This window comes from Rhinichthys klamathensis, unplaced genomic scaffold (assembly GCF_029890125.1).
Source record: "Rhinichthys klamathensis goyatoka isolate OS25496 unplaced genomic scaffold, OSU_Roscu_1.1 h1tg000058l_1, whole genome shotgun sequence".
NCBI classification, from domain to species: Eukaryota; Metazoa; Chordata; class Actinopteri; order Cypriniformes; family Leuciscidae; genus Rhinichthys; species Rhinichthys klamathensis.
The window spans coordinates 793,510-812,343 of record NW_026606603.1 but is presented as its reverse complement, the minus strand read 5'-3'; the positions used below and the strand labels follow the sequence as shown (position 1 = coordinate 812,343).

The 18,834-nt window shown below is 38.1% G+C and overlaps 1 protein-coding gene across 1 annotated transcript in view; it reads right to left on the bottom strand.

Moving 5' to 3' along the window:
• Positions 1-1,483: 1,483 nt before the first annotated feature.
• The window catches only part of LOC130083762 (intelectin-like), a 247,556-nt gene continuing 230,205 nt past the window's right edge, over positions 1,484-18,834 (bottom strand). Inside the window, exons 3-6 of the mRNA XM_056248772.1 lie at positions 2,535-2,693; positions 2,327-2,447; positions 1,786-1,889; positions 1,484-1,641 (exon numbers count right to left, since the gene is read on the bottom strand). Of these exons, the coding sequence (XP_056104747.1) occupies positions 1,489-1,641; positions 1,786-1,889; positions 2,327-2,447; positions 2,535-2,693 (537 nt within the window). The 3' untranslated portion in view covers positions 1,484-1,488. The remainder of the gene's footprint in view (positions 1,642-1,785; positions 1,890-2,326; positions 2,448-2,534; positions 2,694-18,834) is intronic.

Genomic DNA, 18,834 nt, shown 5'->3' with positions numbered 1-18,834 from the left:
GCGGCGAAGGGGTCTCTGGGCTGGACGGGACCAGCGGCGAAGGGGTCTCTGGGCTGGACGGGACCAGCGGCGAAGGGGTCTCTGGGCTGGACGGGACCAGCGGCGAAGGGGTCTCTGGGCTGGACGGGACCAGCGGCGAAGGGGTCTCTGGGCTGGACGGGACCAGCGGCGAAGGGGTCTCTGGGCTGGACGGGACCAGCGGCGAAGGGGTCTCTGGGCTGGACGGGACCAGCGGCGAAGGAAGCTCAGGGCTGGACTGGACCAGCGGCGAAGGAAGCTCAGGGCTGGACTGGACCAGCGGCGAAGGAAGCTCAGGGCTGGACTGGACCAGCGGCGAAGGAAGCTCAGGGCTGGACGGGACCAGCGGCGAAGGAAGCTCAGGGCTGGGTTCATGGGCTGTAATGCATGTGTGTGCTGCCCACACACACAAAACAGCCATGGATCCCACAAGGAGCACTGCGTCCTCCAGAGCTGTCTGGACGGTCTCTGTCTGGACGGTCTCTGTCTGGACGGTCTCTGTCTGGACGGTCTCTGTCTGGACGGTCTCTGTCTGGACGGTCTCTGTCTGGACGGTCTCTGGCTGGACGGTCTCTGGCGCAGGACCGTGGAGGATGTGAAGCTCTGGCTGGACGTGGCTGACGTGAAGCTCTGGGCTGGACGGGACCAGCGATGAAGGCTCGGCTGGGTGTTACTGTGAGGGAAGAACCACAAACCCACAGAGCTCGGTCCATAAATTCAGCAAAAGAAAGATTTAAGTCTTCTAGCAGCAGTATCTGGGTTAGTGGATCATCCAGTCCTCTCCAGAACCGCTGCTTTAAGAACTCCTCCTCCCAGTAAACGTCCTGATGCAGATGCAGGTAAACTGCAACAAATTCCTCCAGAGAACTCCCATTCTGATTAAATAGAAAAGCCTCCATAGCGTCCTCCATATTTTGTTCGGTTCTTCTGTCACGGGTGGTGTATGGCAGGAATCACGAGGAGACGAAGAATTCAAATAAACAATAAACTTTACTAAATCAAAACAACAAACAGGTACAGGCGTGGCAAACACCAGTTAACATAGACGTGTAACATATACAAGAACTGACCAAGACAGACTGAACAGAGAGAACTAAATACAGATACAAACGACCACTAACGAGGTGAGGACAGGTGACACAGATGATTAAGACAATGAACAGGTGGATGATTGAGGGAGTGAATTCAGGTGTGGAGACAAGAGGATGCTGGGAAGTGTAGTGAAGATGACTAAGACAGACAGGTGCAGACGAAGACTGTGACAGACACAACGACTGAGAAACGCATATTTTGAATATATGTTTTTATTTGTAGTTTTCAGAGTGTCTACTGAAGAGAGAGATACGAAAATTAACAACGAGAGACATCTGTATGAAGCGTGGCCTTTATTTCGTCAGACCAGTGCAAGTATAGGGCCATTAGGCTAGGCTAGATCTTAGAAAGGAGGAAAGGTTGCTGGCGATTTTAGATTCAGCGATAAAAGAGAAGCACGGCTGCTTCAGTGATCTCTTTAGAAGCGCTCCATCCCGCATTAGTACCGTAGCCGTCCCAGTCGAATCCCGGAAAGTCCCCGCACTGCCTCGGGGCCGCCTCAGGAAAGTGTCCACCTCCACCAATACAGAACTGCAACAATATGAGGACATTACTGACAAGATGCACTTCTTAATATGACATTGTTGATTTATTTTCAATGTAAATGTATTCATTTTACAAATGCTGTCCATAGACAGTGATTTATAAATAATCCAGAATATTATGTTTACTCACATGTTCAGTGTTGCAGCCGGTTGGTTTGGTACCTGAACAAAGAGCCATGGCGGCCTTTTCATGATTAAAGACTCTGAATGAGATGAATCCAGGCTGAAAGTTTGCTTGGAAAAAGCACAGAATATACAGTATCAGTGATGATAATCTGTTATGTCCATGAACACATGCCATGGCTTTCATTCATTAAAGTGATTGGAGCTCAACAATGAAGATGCCAATGAAGATGAATTTCACAAATTGTATGTTTCAAACTCAAATTGTGTTTTATGACCTTGAATAAATTATAAAGGTTTCCTCCGTAGAGAGATAAGTGATTCCGATAATCACTTCTTATCTCTCCACGGAGGAAACCTTTATAATTTATATTGTACACAATCACTTAATACACAGATTTCCAGGTGTCAACTGATGAAGCCACTTTCATTAAAAACTATTGACTCAAGGGATATTACCAGGCTGTTGCTGTAAATAAGAATTTGTTTTTAATTGACTTGCCTGCTTAAATAAAGGATAAAAAAAGAAAAGAAAAAAAAAGCCATACTTCTTGCATTGGGACCATAGAGATTTTTGTTGTAATCCGCATTTTCTTTATCATACACTATTGGAATAACAGGTCCATTATCAGTGATGCATGTCCCTATGCCAAACTTCACCGGGAATTTCTGGGAGGAAAAAAAAACACTGTAATTGAAACATTCACAGAAATACCATTTTTGTGAAATTACAAACTCAAAATTGTGTTTTATGACCTTGAATAAATTATAAAGGTTTCCTCCGTAGAGAGATAAGAAGTGATTATCGGTGTGATGTCGCAGGATGGAGGAAGCGCTCCAGGATTCCACCTCCATATTATTAGGAACGTGCCACACGGACACATCTTGTGCTGGGATGTCAAAGTATCCAGGATTCTGTGACAGAAGGGAAACAAACTATCGTTTCAGATTCTACAAAAACATCATTTGATCCTTATACTTGTGTCACTCTGTTCCTTCTATTTAACTATTGCTGTAAAACCATGAATGTAATAATAATACCTTATAATCATCACTTGTCGAGGCGTCTGCAGTTCCAAATATGACCGTGTTTGCCCATGTCCCTTCACCATCAGGCCGGTTCGGTTCACTGCCCTGCTGACTAGACCAGCGATCACCAACAGTGCACTTTCCATACATGTTGTTTTCATGAACACTGGCGACCAGCGTCCAGCCTCCGCCCGCAGTGGTCATATCACAGAAGGTCTGGTACAGGACGCCTCTGGAGGAGGTCAGATAGTACAGGCCATCTAACAACAAAAGCATCATGAGTCACTTCACTGCAGTTGTTGCTTAAGATCAAATATTAACATAAAATGAGCGTACATCATAAACATGATACTTTGTCTTAAGTTCTTTGCAGCTTCGAGCGGCATGTGCTTTCTCAAGATCTGATGCTTCTTGTTGATCCACTGCAATGTAAGACAAAGATTTAGTGGAATATATTGTAATACATTTTTTTGAAAAACATTTTAAGATAAATTCATGTCAATCAAAATTACTTCTTACTTACAAGTTATTATTAGACTGAAAAGGATCCCGAAAAACTTTTTTGTAAGAAACATTGTAAGTCTGCAAACAAAGGGAGAAAAGTTTCATAATTACACTCAGCACCGCAAAGCTAAAATTCTTATGTTATTAGGTTTCTGTGAAAGACTGCTTAATAAAAGCATTAGGCTACTTATATTTTGTTGTCCTCGTACAGAATGTGAAACTGAGAAGGAAGAACAGGCAAACTGGAGCCAGATGAAACAACGCTAAAAAAACGTTAGGTCGTGCCCTGATCTCCCCTGTAATTAATTAGGCTACTTGAAACATTTTCCAAATATTGAATGCATTTGTTTTCAAGCCCATTAAAATAAATTTAATTTAACATCATCACTAATTGTTAGGGATGGCTGCCGCGAAACAGTCGTTCCGAAGCTTTGCGAGATCCCGAAGCGCAGATGTTTCGAAACACTGATTCGAAGCGTGATTCAAAACACCCATGTCACGTGACTATGGCCAAACGAAGCCTCGAAGTGTTTCACTAGTGTTTCATCAGATGTGATCCGCCGAATCAGCGTTTGATTGACACGGTCGGGAACAACAGACCACACAATCGCACATCTGTATAAAAGTGAAATCAACGCATATTGACCTCGTGGGTTTTTGTGAGAGGAGTTTGATTTTGAGATAGCGGATTTTTGGTGATAGTGACATTTATTGTGCGATTTGTTTAGTTATATTTAGGCTTAAATGTACACAACACATTGACTGATAGGCTAGAGACACAGAGTATAGTGACACATTAATAGATACATAGATATAAATATATATATATAGACAGCTAGATTAATAGATAGATAGATACAGATAGATTAAAGATAGGCTACATAATATAAATACATTGATAGATTATAGATACATATTATACATATCTAATTACATAGATTAGAGATACATATCTAGATAGATTTGGATAGATAGATAAAATGGAGGCTCCCCAGAAGAGATGCCGTACATCTGTGGTGTGGGAGCATTTCCATTTAGAAACCCCAAATAAAGTGAGATGTGTGTATTGTGATCGGCAGCTCGCCTGCAACAATACATCATCCAGTAGAAACACAGGACAGTTTATGGGAACTTTTTGATACTCGTATCCATCAAACCCAGATGATACACAATGCTACAGCTGATGCCACAGTGGAAGTGAAAAAATACATCAACGATGCGTATTTGCCCACAACTCATGATCCACTAACTTACTGGAAAGAGAGAGCAGTAATCTTTCCTCATTTGTATGTATTAGCTAAAAAATATCTTTGCATGCCAGCAACAAGTGTCCCTTGTGAGAGGATTTTTTCAAAGGCTGGAGAAATTATCTGTAAAAAAAGAAGTAGGCTAAGTAAATAAAAATATGTAAAAAAAAAAATGAGACATTGTGGCTTGATTTATTTTATTAATATTCATTTTGCAGGACCAAAATAACATTATGCACAATGAGGAGCCTATAGGTTACAAGATTTACATATTAGAAAAGTACAAAACAAAAACAAAAAAAATTCATGGCTTGTCAAGGTTGTTTCAGATCAACACCTGCAAGTGACCACTAGGTGTCACCGTGGAGACGGGTGTCGGATTGATTCGAAGCCTCGAAACAATATGAACCATTTGATTCAACTGTTTCATTGCTTCACGAAGCCTCGATCTGCCCATCACTACTAATTGTAGGAGCTTTCCACTATAAGCCACTGGCGTTGGTAATATGAGTGAGCAAGTTTTAGAAGAACGCGTAGCTACAAACAAGCAAACTGATGTAAAATACAAATACTGTCTTTCTTAACTGTGCATGAATGAATAAACATTTCTTCCGATGGTGTCAATCTTTCAATTTCACAAAATACAACTCTCAAGTCAAGTCCATACCTTGTAGATACAGCAATATAATCCAGTTTGCGCGCTACTCAACAACGGTGTGCTTCCCTCGTCCCAAACACACACCTGTTGTCTCATTAACCAGGTGCCCTTAATAAATCATGCCAGAGCGCCACCAATGGACAATTGTATCATTACACACACAAAAGGCAGTTGAGGAAACCATTGACTTCCATAGTAGGGAAAAAATACAATGGAAGTCAATGGGGTCCATCACCTGTTTGATTCCAAACATTCTTCAAAATATCTTATTTTGTGTTCAGCAGAAGAAAGAAACTAATTCAGGTTTGGAACTTAAGAGCGAGTAAATTATGACAACATTTTTGGATGAACTGTCCCTTTAAATGAAGAGACGTGTGTAAGAAATTATAGTCTGCTCCGATCCAAATTCCACTCCAATATGAGCGAGTACAGCATTATCTGTATCTGTCTCTGTATCTGTTAACCATATGAATTATCTGTATCTGTACTCGGACTGGGCGGGGCCTAACCCGGAAGTGGACGGGATTTAACCCGGGAAGAATTTAGAAATCCAGTTGGAAATGTTGAAAGGAAATAAAGAAGCGATTCACACCTTGTCAAACATATCACTGCATGAGCAACATGACTGAAGCTCAGTCACAAGCAGATGCTGATGCAAATTAGAATTAGTTTTATGATAGTAACACATTTTAGAAAAGGGTTTACTATCAAAAGGGGGGTGATTCTTTATTAGCATTGCTATGTAGTTGCAATTTATAATAAATGTTTTAATGGCATCATGTTTAGAAATAATTTTAAAAAACATTACCGATGTTTGATGTTTTGAGATTAAATTTCTGTGACTTTGATGTTTGAATGTGAAAAGATGATTGTGGGGGGTGGGGGGGGGGGGCAACCTCTTCTTTTGATAATTGTTTCAGATAAGCATCGAGATGTTTGTCTAGAGATGATTTTCTCTAGAAAAATAACATGAATACAGAGATTTCCAGACCTGCAAGATCCAGAACTCCAGGCCTAAAAGACCAGAAACCCTGGGTGGATGAAACTGATGAAGAGGCACAGACTCGAACAACACCAGTGACTGCTTCTTCTATAAGGACTTATGGTCCATGGGAAAAAGAATGGACAATGTGAAGAGAAACAAGAGGACATTTCAGAAACAAACCATTTCAGAGACTATGGACAGCAGTCTTTCCACATAGAGGAAAAACAAGTGGATAAAGGATGTCCACACTGAGAAAATGGACACAAAACACATGACAAAATGAAAAACCACACACACACACACACACACACACACACACACACATTATACTGTCTATTGATTGTTTGAGTTATGCAAATAACTAATCATCCCCATATATATATACCAATTGGCTTCATCACTCTGTCTCCTCTCCACCAGTAAGCTGGTGTGTGGTGGGCGTTCTGGTGCAATATGGCTGCCGTCGCATCATCCAAGTGGATGCTGCACATTGGTGGTGGTTGAGGAGATTCCCCCTTCCATGTGAAGCGCTTTGAGTGCCTAGAAAAGCGCTAAATAAATGTAATGAATTATTATTATTATTATTAACTGGAAAAATGGTAAATGGACTGCATTTATATAGCGCGTTCACAGACCCAATGGCCACCAAAGCACTTTATTGCCTCACATTCACCCATTCATTCACTCCTTCATACACCGACGGCGGTGTCAGTCTCACACCCTACTCGTCAAATGTCTGACACATGGTCAAGGACCCCTGGCTCAAGTTTCAACGAGAGAGGTGTACCCTTGACGTTGTTTTTCGACGCGGGGGTCCGTCAGATAGACATTCTTGTTAATCCCTCATCGTCAGATATAGACGAAATAGGAAATCAACTGTCCATCAACGGTGATGCCGACGCTGATGCCGTCACTTTCGTTGAAACTTGACGCCAGGGGTCCTTGACCATGCGTCAGACATTTGACGAGTAGGGTGTGAGACTGTGTTGCACAAACACAATTCTGCCTGGCATTAATTTGTGAATCGCTTCTTTTGCATTTGTGGATTTTGAAACATTTCTAGCGTCAAGACGTGCAGACACATCCACAAATACAGTAAGTAGACTCCGCCCACCGTCAACTTAAGCCAATCAGATAATATCATTATATGATCATATCAATCATAGCACACTCTGTATTACGATTCTTTACATTTATTTGTGAATCTCAATCTATTTATATGGAATAATGCAACAATTATAACCCCGTTGCACACTGTATCAAAGAAGATAATAAATAGCTAGATATTCTATTTGAAAATATGAATGAAAATACTTACTTTGTCTCCCTGAGATTTTAAGGTCATATAGGCTATTTTAATCATTTAATCGTTAATTTGCATGTTCGCGGTTCTCTGATGGTCACATGAAATGGAGGTAAACAAATAAAACCTTTTTTAGTAAGTGCTTTATTTTTTAATTATGGTTATATTATAAAATTATTTATTTTAATTAATAATTTAATTTAATAAATTAAATCTAATGTTTTTAGATTGGGAAACCCAGATCTGAACAGTGAAACCTTAAAGGCGTGGAAATGTTAAAAATGAAAGAAATCTTCTTTTTATAATCATCCTTTTAATAAGTGATCACAGAAACCATCATCAAGAAAAATGTGAATTTGTAGTTGATTGTCCTGCTGCTCTTCGTCATCATCATCATCATCATCATCATCGCTCACACACACTCTTCCTCGTGTGTGAGTGAACATGGCCGCACTGAACTCTGGGCCGGTTCTGCTCGGGTCTCCTCTACAGAGACAGGAACATTATCCATTTCTACAAAAGATGAACATCAACTTAAACACACTCTAGTATTTCAGTGCAGATCTTCATTCAGAAACAAATGGCACTAAACTCATGTTTTGACCGCGAGTGTCTTAATAAATGAATAATATGTTGTGTAAAGAATAATCATACCCTCAGAGGAACAAACACAAGTCCTCATCATCTTCCAGAGAGCAGACAGACAGCAGGACACTGATGGACACACACTCGAGACTGAAGAGTCTGAACAGGGACATTAACACCATTAATATAGTTATTATAGCGCCATCTGCAGGATAATTATTCCACTGATCTATTTATATCACCCTCTATGACGCGTAGGCCACTAGACATGATGTATTGTTAATCAGGCTGTTACTTAAAGACTGCAAGAAATGAAAGGTATAGGCTAGTTTACAATAAGTTATATTTTTAATCTTTGTTAATGTTATTTAATAAAACCAAGGTGTGTATAACAGTTGAATTTATGGAAAATAGTGTTTATTTTAAATAATTATAAAGTAGCTTATAGGCTATGCGTGTAGAAAATCTAAATTCCACCAAACAATGGCAAATCAACTTTCACTCCACACCTTTTTATTATAAACATTACAATAAAAACACGTTATGGTTTTCAACTTTCTTGTTGCAGTTACATGTACTAACAATGAGCAATATTATTTACAGCTTTTATTAATCCTTGTTACTTAATAAAATACAAATGTTAATTTCGAAATTAGTAGACCTAGGCTAGAAATTGAAATTAACATGAACTAAGATTAATAAAGGCTTTAAAAGTCAACATTGTTAAATAGTCCGATGCTTTGTAACTAATATCCTAAATGAAAGCTTATTGTAAAGTGTTGCCAAAAACTCTAAGCTGTAATCAGTTACTTTTAACCAACACAATCTCATGCAAGTGCGTATCTATACCACGAATGTTATTTCTCGTGCCAATTATACGCCACAAATGGTTTTAGCGTGCATATATACGCACTGAAAACCCCTTGGGCAGGATTAGGTGGGGAGTGCGTGTGTATTACACGCCATAAAGTGCGTATCATATGCACGCAAAAACTATTTTTGGCGAATAAATGGCACGAGAAATAACATTCGTTGTAGGCCTATAGATGAGATCGGTAACACACTGTAAACCTAGATAAGTTCTATTAACTTTAAAAAAAATGAGGCAACTGATTGTCTCTATTTTTTTTAAGTTTGCAAACTTAAATATCATCAGTGAGCATAGCTAATTTTTTTTTAAATAACTGTAAATAATATTAATTTAAATCAAAATATATATTTAGTGTTTTGTTCATCTTAATTTAATGCAACTCAAAATTTTAAGTAGGGTAAATCAAGTTTACATTAAGTTATATTATTTAATGCATTCGCTAACAATGTGCAATATTTTAACAGCTTTTATAAATATTGGTTAATGTTATTTAATTTCAACTCTTTTTGTTGCTGTTTTTTAAACGCAGGCTTTACGATTGATAATGGTGTGTGCAAATAAAAAACAATAGGGTTGTTTAACTTCACGTTTTACAATTGATGTCAAAATATTTTGCACGAAAACTTTAATCATCGCTCTATAGGCCTAGTTAGGCTTTTTTTTTTTTTTTTATTTACAAGATATAAATGTAATAAAAGTTTAATAAACACAATATAAAATGTTGTAATTACTTCTATTTGAGTTCTGGAAAACCTCATCATCTTCTTACTGTGTGACTCAGACAGTGTTTGTGGTTTTTGGTAAATGTCAAGAGCGCATCACTGTAACTCAAAAGCACCTCCTTAGCGCGAGGATTTCCTTTGCTCTTGTTCAAAACTGGACGCGCGCTCTCCAATATACAGTCGCTTACACTGACTCTCCTCTCACTCAGATATACATGCAGCACAGGACACAGTAAGAGCGCGCACACGTGACGTGTAGTAATATCTGAGGAGATATTCAAATGAGTAGCGAGAAAATCCCTAAGCGCTGAACGATGTCAAGTTGTGGCACGAATCTTAAACACCATTTGTTTCTCCATACTTTACATTTATAGGAGTGTCATTATTGTGTAAGTCCAGTGCCATTCGATTTTAAAGTTGCGTTTTTACATGTTTTGACATTCTTTGCCATAAATTGATGTTGTATTAAAATAATTAGACTGTAATGTCACTCTGTAACACAGAACTGCAAAAACTCAAGCGTTGAGCGAATGGCTATATTACTTTATAAATAAACCTGCACACTACATGACACACACCTTCAGAATACACTGTTGTATTGCTGTTTTTATTTATTTATTTAATATATAGGCCTATATATATATAACAGAGACACGGTGACAGTCACGCGCCATCTAGCGGAACATCGTGATTCACATCCTGTACAAGCAAGTGTAGAAGAAACCTAATTTCTCTTGTGGTCAGTGTAATTGCACTTATAGTGTGACGAATGGTTGAAAAGCAACTATTCTTGAGACTAGACTTGACACTGCGACTTACAGTTACATTATTAAATGTATTAGATAACATATAACAATGAGCAATAGCCTACAGCTTTTATTAATCCTTGTTATTAAAATACAAATGTAATTTCTGAATTAGTAGGCTAGATGTTGAAATTAACATTAACTAAGATTAATAAATGCATTTAGAAGTCATCATTGTTAAATAGTCCTAAATGAAAGCTTATTGTAAAGTGTTGCTATAAACTCTAAGCTATCAGTTACATTTACACAAATCTGTGTCACTCAGCATTGATTATTATTAAACAACATGTCTACACACAACACACTCGTTGTTATTGTAGTGCTGTTTTAAATTTAAAAAATAGAGTTGTTTAACAGTTCATGTTTTACAGTTATAATATTCACAAATATCCAAATATATAATCCTACTAGCCTATTTTAAACTTTGCTCTTCTTAATTTATACATTTTTACAAAAGTTGAAATAAATGAAATATATGAAATAACTCACTTGTTGAGGAGTTCTGCATGATAGATGTAGCCTACGCCGGGAGTTTGTTCAACTTATTTGATGTGTTGTGGCCATAGACTAGAAGAGATGTGCAGCGTGTAGTGCTGATCCTGATCGCAGAAGTAACCCCGCCTCCACACTCCCATCCCGCACACTCATTCGTAAAATCACATCTCAATCAAACGAGTCCCCTCACTGAGAGTAGCCTATAGGCGGGTGCATGAGTGTGGTTAAAAGACACAGTCTCTCCGTCAGATACTGTTTCTTTTAACCACAGACTGTGACTCCCGAGGTCGCTTTTGGGTCGGCATGAGTTGTGTTTCTTAACTTGAGTATATGGGTTGTGGGTTGTGGCCAAATGAAGAGATGTGCTCATGCACCCGCCTACGCTGTGCCACTCTTTCACATAACTTGTAGTGTTGTTTAAAAAAACTGGATAATTTAAAAGTTATGTGGCTTTTCTGAAAATGTGCGTTTTACAGTTTTTACAATTGATGTCTATGTGTTTTGCACAAACACTTTAAACATGTTTTTTTTTTTTTTTTTTTTTTTACAAGTAGGCTATAAATGTAATGAAAGTTTTAATACATATAATGTAATCTGTTTTAATTACTTGTAGCTGTTTGAGGTCGGAATACTGAAACACGACATCATTTTCTTACTTTCGGACTCGGATCTTGTGGTTTTTTACTTCAATGGTGCAGAGCGAGAAAATCCCCAAGCGTTGAATGTCGCGCGCAAGAAGTAGTGGCAAGAATAAGTGTCTGAGCTCCACTTATTAAGTTTCTCCATTGTAGGCTACTTTAAATGTCACTAATTATAGCTTTGTCATTATTGTGTAAGTCCAGTGCCATTCAATTTTAAAGTTGCGTTTTTACATGTTTTGACAGGCCTACTTTGCCATAAGTTGTGATGTTAAAACCACTACTGTAATAACACTGTGTAATAACACAGAATAACTGCAAATACTCAAGCGTTGAGCGCATGGCTAATATTGAATATTACTTTTAAAATTAAACAGTATCAAGACGGAAATTAAAACGAGACACGGCTGCACTGAATACTAAAGGAGTTAAAACAAATGAACTTTGAAATCTGAGAGTGGATGAGTGATTTAATTTGTAGGTGAATATTCAAAACACATGATCTACAAGTCACAGTTCATATAAGCACTTCTTTAACTACATTAAAGAGCATATTGCAGGTTAAAAAAAAAATCTAAATTAATATATAACCTTGTATGAAAATACCATATGAAAATGTAATGCAGGATTTAAAATGTTTTAAAACGACATAAGGACACACATTTAGTAGATAAAGTGAGCATTTCTTTGACTGCTCGTAAAAACCGGTTTTTTTTCAACATCGCGTCATTTTACGTCACCAGAGGGAGGGAGCCTCAGCAGCGCAGATAGGTTTGTATGTACGAGCGGGTAAATTTGCTTTTTTATACTCAGAATGACAATTTGGAATGTAAAGAACAACATATTATACAGTTATTTGTTTTATTAGGAAAATACCATATACATAAAAAGAATTGGGCTTTTTTCACATTTTATAAATGACTTCACATTATATGTAGGCCTACATCTCTTGGAACAAACTAAAAACAAAAAAGCAATGAAAACATGTAATGCTTTGAAAGCACTGGATTTTATGTAAAACTTTTTTTGTATTTTTTATTTCCTGGCAGCTAATGTTAATGTGATATTGTGAATATGTAAAACCTCTTGTTCTTGTGGCATCGAATAAAAAAAAAGTCAGTGAGAGCGGTCGTGAATCAGTGTTTTCGGTAGTTTTTGTATTTTAATTTATCATCGTCATGGTAAATTATTGTGTTTGTGGAGGTTGCAAAAACTACAGCCTGTCAGGACATCGAGTCCACAGGTTTCCTAACAAGAAAAGGGACGGTGCTGTAGGCCTATATCTTTTGTGCCTGTGTGCGGTTAGTGCAGCTGTAGAGACAGGATTTCTCTTCTGCATCGGCTTCGAAAAATGCGATCGTGTGTAGCGTACACCAGATCGGAGGAACAAAAACGTGTATATCAGGAATAAAAATATCTATCTGTCTCTCGATGAGAAAACGCTAAGTTATATCATGTAACGTTAGTCTGGACGGATATTAATGAGCATGACATAGCCTACGCGCCTGATCAAAGCTTATAGTTTATTCTGTTATTGGTAAATTCCAATACTCCTAGATGACCAATAATAGCTTTGCTATTAACTGATATACGATGGTAATAATCTGTACAATATTGTGAGCACAATAACGTGTATAGGCTATATAAGTTAGCGGTGGTCTCTCACCACGACACCTGCCGTGGCGGCGTTTTAAATAGGCCTGCATTCCCCTCTGTGCATGTAGAACAACGACATTATCGAACGATATACACCTCACATTTTACCAAACAGAATGAACGATGCACTAGATCTATTACACTATTAATTAAAACTCACAGTGAACAGCATTAAATATAAAACCTTTTTGTTTTTAAACCTTACCTTTTTGTTGCAGTGCAGTTTTTATTGCAGTGGTATAATGTTTTGCCGACAGCACTATAGTCCTCATTTTTTTATTCCTGCTTCCATTCTCCTGATTGCTATTATTTAATTTCTTAGTTAAAAAAACATCCAGGGAAGATTGAATAGGCCTGTTCTTTTAATGTTTACTCAGTATCTGACAGCTAGGCTAATCAAAAATAGCGTGATTAAGTGATGCAATAAACTGCGGCTGCGCACACTCACTCCACACTAGTTTTTTTTTATAATAATACTTTTGCAATAATGTGTGTCTCCTCTGACTGTTGTTCTGTCTAACATTAATCCTGGCCTGTCCCTGCTCTCTCGTCAGCATAGCAGGCTCATAATTGTAAGGCTGTCGTCCGTGGTCTGTCATATACGAGTAAGTCCGAAATGTCATTGCGATCCATTGTTTTCCTGTTGTTTGAATGGTTTGAATCGACCGCTCTCCCGCCCGTTACGTCACGCCCGTCACGCCCATTTTCAGATGCGGAAGTAAAATTCTCTCACAAAAACGACTCCAGAAGCCAATGTAACGTTTTTTTAAGTATATTTTAAAGAAAATCGAATTACTACATTGTTTTTCTATACATTGACTAGTTGGGTCCTCTAACCTGCAATATGCCCTTTAAGGACTTTTATGTCTGTACTTTTACCATTGAAGTGACCACACATCCACATACACACACACACACAGCTGTGTTTTGTGATATATGAGGACATTCCATAGGCGTAATGACTTTTATACTGGACAAACTGTATATTCTATCCCCCTACACTGCCCCTATCCCTAAACCTACCCATCACAGGAGACATGCTGCATTTTTACATAAAAAAAACACGTTGTTTTTTTATGTTTTTTAAGCTATTTGAAATATGAGGACTCATGCAATGTCCATATATCACGTGTAAGTTGTAATACCAGTGTAATATGCATGTCATTATACACATTTATGTCCTCATATATCACAAAAACAAAAGCACACACACACACACACACATACACACACACAAACGAAAATTGTTTCATGATTTGACCCGGTATAACACCAAAGCGTGTAATACACACGCTGGTCCACTAGAGGATACGCTTTGAAAATGACACACATGAATAATTTATGCTAGTACTTCCCTTCCCTACTTCCCTTTATTACTCCTTTTGGAAGAATTTGTAAAGGAATATCTTAGCAAGAATATCCCATGCATGAACAAATCCATTGGTAACAAATATTTTATATAGGCCTATATTTCCACTATTGCCAGACACAAAGTTAGATCTGTTTTGACTGTATAAATCTCACAAATGCTGATATTCACATGAAATGACTAAATTAAAAATAGCGACATCAAAAGTGCTGAGATGAGATTGTGTGCCATCTCATAACCCAAACATACTTTACCAGGGAAAAGATTAGAACATGTGGGTTCAAGTGTGCAGCTCATCAAAGTGAGTGTGAAATTAGTTCAATAGAATTGCCTGTGTTAGGCCTATATCTAATTATTTCAAATTAACAGGATACTATCACATTTTCACATTTGTATAGGCCTACCATCGACGAATCTTCGAAAGTTATACATTTGAAAGATTTTACTTTTTCTTACACATCCTGCAATAAGTCATAAAGCGCTGTGAGATGTGAATGCGTCTCTGGGCATCAAGAGCTTCGGTGGAAAAACGACTGTCTCTGGTGAAGCCTCGAATGAAACGGGCTTTTGGATTACATTTAGGCCTACATTTAATCATTTAGCAGACGCTTATATCCAAAGCGACTTACAAATGAGGAGAGCAATATGCAATATTTATATGTTGTGCGGTTTCCGAGTGAGTCGTGTGGTTCGGGGCATTTATTCTGTTCTTTGTTCATTCTCAGGTTACGTATATGTGTGAATGAGTGGAACATGGCATGTGATTTTTATAATATTGGTGTGTGATTTAAAGCCTGTGATCTGCAGTCGCTACACACACTTCGAGTGCAGCGAGAGCGCATGCGAGGTGTAACGCGGTAATATGATCTCTTTCTGGTGGACAGTTTCATGTTTTAAAAAAAATCTTAAATTTCACGGCTGCGAGTGTGTGTGTGCCGGTCGCGGGGACGTGCCTGACAGGCCGTATCTTATATGGCCTATATACTATACATTAAATATAGATAGACATTGACAAGAAATAAATTAAACATTTTGCTAATAGAAAAATTAGCCGCGTAAAAAAACACTTTGGTGGTCACACGGCCTTAAACTATTTTCTCCTGCTCGCTCTTTCGAAATTGAATAAGTGTCCCCTGTTACTTTTAGTTGAAGGTTCGATTTCAAAAGAAACTAAAACTCCAAACAAAATTATCAGAAATATGTTTGAAAACATGGGTCTATAAAAACGTTCACAGGTTTTTTATTTAGGCCTATTTATTTATTTATTTATTTTTACATAAACAATAATTCACCGGTTATGAACAAATTATGTAAAATTCCCATTAACTCCCAAAGCTAATTTTAAATGGTGCATATCCACCCAGTGAATTTGTACAAGAATTGTCAAGAGTTCTGCATTTTGTGAAACTACTATTTTTACATTGTATGCCGATATAGTTACTACATTCCTGGGTTGTGTGCTGGTGTTTTTTTCTTTTTTGTAGTGTACTTTTCTGTTGTTTATTTGTTTTCTTTTGGCAGGTTAAGTAGTTTTACTCCCTATCAGAGGATACTTATGTTTGTTATTTTGGCTTTACCTCCTCCTGAACTTTACTTTGTTTCCTTTTGATTTACTTTGTCAGTTATACATATATTGTGTTAATACATGTTTGAGCAGAAATTTGATGTGTCTGCTGTGCAGAGCAGGGGACGGACACACTCACTCACCCCAAACCTTTTTTTTCCTTCACTGTTTAGTCCCTTACCCAGACAAAACTTCACCCATGGGATGTAACAATATAGAGGCTTTATGGCTTGAGATTTATGACTCAACGATTACTCATCTCAGAGGCTTCTCTCGTATGACATTATTTATGGACTCAAACAGCAACAAAGACATTTTGTGGTTAATAACATGCCTATTCTGGGAAAATGTTATATACACAAATATAAATATATGTAGGCTAATTTTCACAATAAATATTGTGAATCATGAAAAGTAAAAATACAAACAAAAAACACTTTTTGCTATAAATCCTTCCTTTTTTTTTTTCTGTAATACACTTTTGCACCTGAACCTACTACGAGTATTATACAAACTATGAGTTTCCTCTGTTGAACACAAAAGATAAATAATAATAATAATTCATTACATTTATTTAGCGCTTTTCTAGGCACTCAAAGCGCTTCACACAGAAGGGGGAATCTCCTCAACCATCACCAGTGTGCAGCTCCACCTGGATGATGCAATGGCAGCCATATTGCGCCAGAACGCCCACCACACACCAGCTTACTGGTGGAGAGGAGACAGAGTGATGAAGCCAATCAGTGTATATATATATGGGGATGATTAGGAGGCCATGATGGACAGAGGCCACTGGGCAAATTTGGCCAGGATGCCGGGGTTACACCCCTACTCTTTCGAAAGACATCCTGGGATTTTTAATGACCACAGAGAGTCAGGACCTCGGTTTAACGTCTCATCCGAAGGACGGTGCTCTTTGATAGTATAGTGTCCCCGTCACTATACTGGGGCGTTAGGACCCACACAGACCACAGGGTGAGCACCCCCTGCTGGCCTCACTAACACCTCTTCCAGCAGCAACCTGGTTTTCTCAGAAGGTCTCCCATCCAGGTACTAACCAGGCTCAGCCCTGCTTAGCTTCAGTGGGCAACCAGTCTTGGGCTACAGGGTGATATGGCTGCTGGCCATATCATAAAAGATGATATTTTGAAGAATGTTGATGGACCTCATCGACTTCCATAGTAGGAAAACACACTATGGAAGTCAATGGGGTCGATCAACTGTTTGATTACAAACATTCTTCAAAATATCAGAAGAAAGAAACTCATACAGGTTATAAAATGGGGACGGGATCACACACACCAAAACATGCAAAGGAGAATAACTGTAGCAGTGTTTTTCAGAGAAACATGTTGCTTAAATATCTGCAAACATATTATGGTATTTTTATGCTTAAGTATGCTTAACTTACATACAGCACCTTTAAGTTTTACGTGGCGTGAGAAAGTGACAAAATATCAGAGCGGCCAGACAGGATTTCCAGAGATGAGACTGGAATAGGATTTCAAAGTAGCAGGAAACAGATTTTTAAAAATCATATTTAATGTGATTTTTCTTTTTTTGTAGTTCACATTTACTTCGGATGTGCGCAAAAATCACATTTGGACTGACAATTTGAACAAGTGAATGATATTAAGTGGTTTAAGACTCCGGTATCTGTGAGCAGATCTTTAGTATTTTCTCCACAGTTCAAGGCGACGGACACACAATCACTGCAACTCCCAATTCTTTCTTTGGAAAACACGGGATCTAGAGAACAACAAAAACTGAGCTTAGAGAAAAACACAAGATATCTTAAACCAAATCAAATAAAAAGATTCTGAAGTCAAAGCTTAATTTATACATTTCAGCAATGCTCTTTAGTGATACAGAATCCTGAGGGTGACATCTAAACTGTTCTGGGTTCAGCTGCTACTTTTACTGTTAAAATGTTTGAATTACTCGAAGATGAAAAATGTATGATATTTAAAATCAGGAGCGAAACGCCCCTCATTATTAAGAGCTGCTCCTAAATTTCCACGTTAGAATAAACTTCTAGACAAAAGATTTTAGTGAATATAGACTCAGATTATTAGAACCGCAGTAATGCTCAAATCCATAAATAAAAGAATAAATGTAAGTAATTCCTTTATCCTCCTGAGTTTCCAGAAGCAAACGCCCCCCGTTTTAGTCTGGACGGGAGGTGCAAACGTAGCAAAAGGTCTCCGTTTTTAAACGAAAACGCGGTAGTGTGGACGGGGCCTAAGAGCTTCATACAGCAGCCTATTCCAGATAAGAGCTTCACACGACAAATGGTCTCACTACTGATTGGCCCGTTGCAGCCAATAGGAGGACAAGCTCCGCCCATTTGGCTCTGCACCACTAAAGAGACAGAGCGTATTTAGGCCACGCCCACACCGATGGAAACACTTGTACTGCTCTAGGATTTGGTTATTTCATGGCAAGTTTCTTTCACATATATATATATATATATATAAACATTTTAGCTATAATAGAGGATTGTGATTAAAAAAAATAAACCCTAGCATTTTATCTTAATTTTATCCTTTTCCTTTGTCTTTTTCCCCCTCATAATTTACTTTTGCACCTGATCCTGTTGCCATGTTGTTTGTAGCCTACATGAT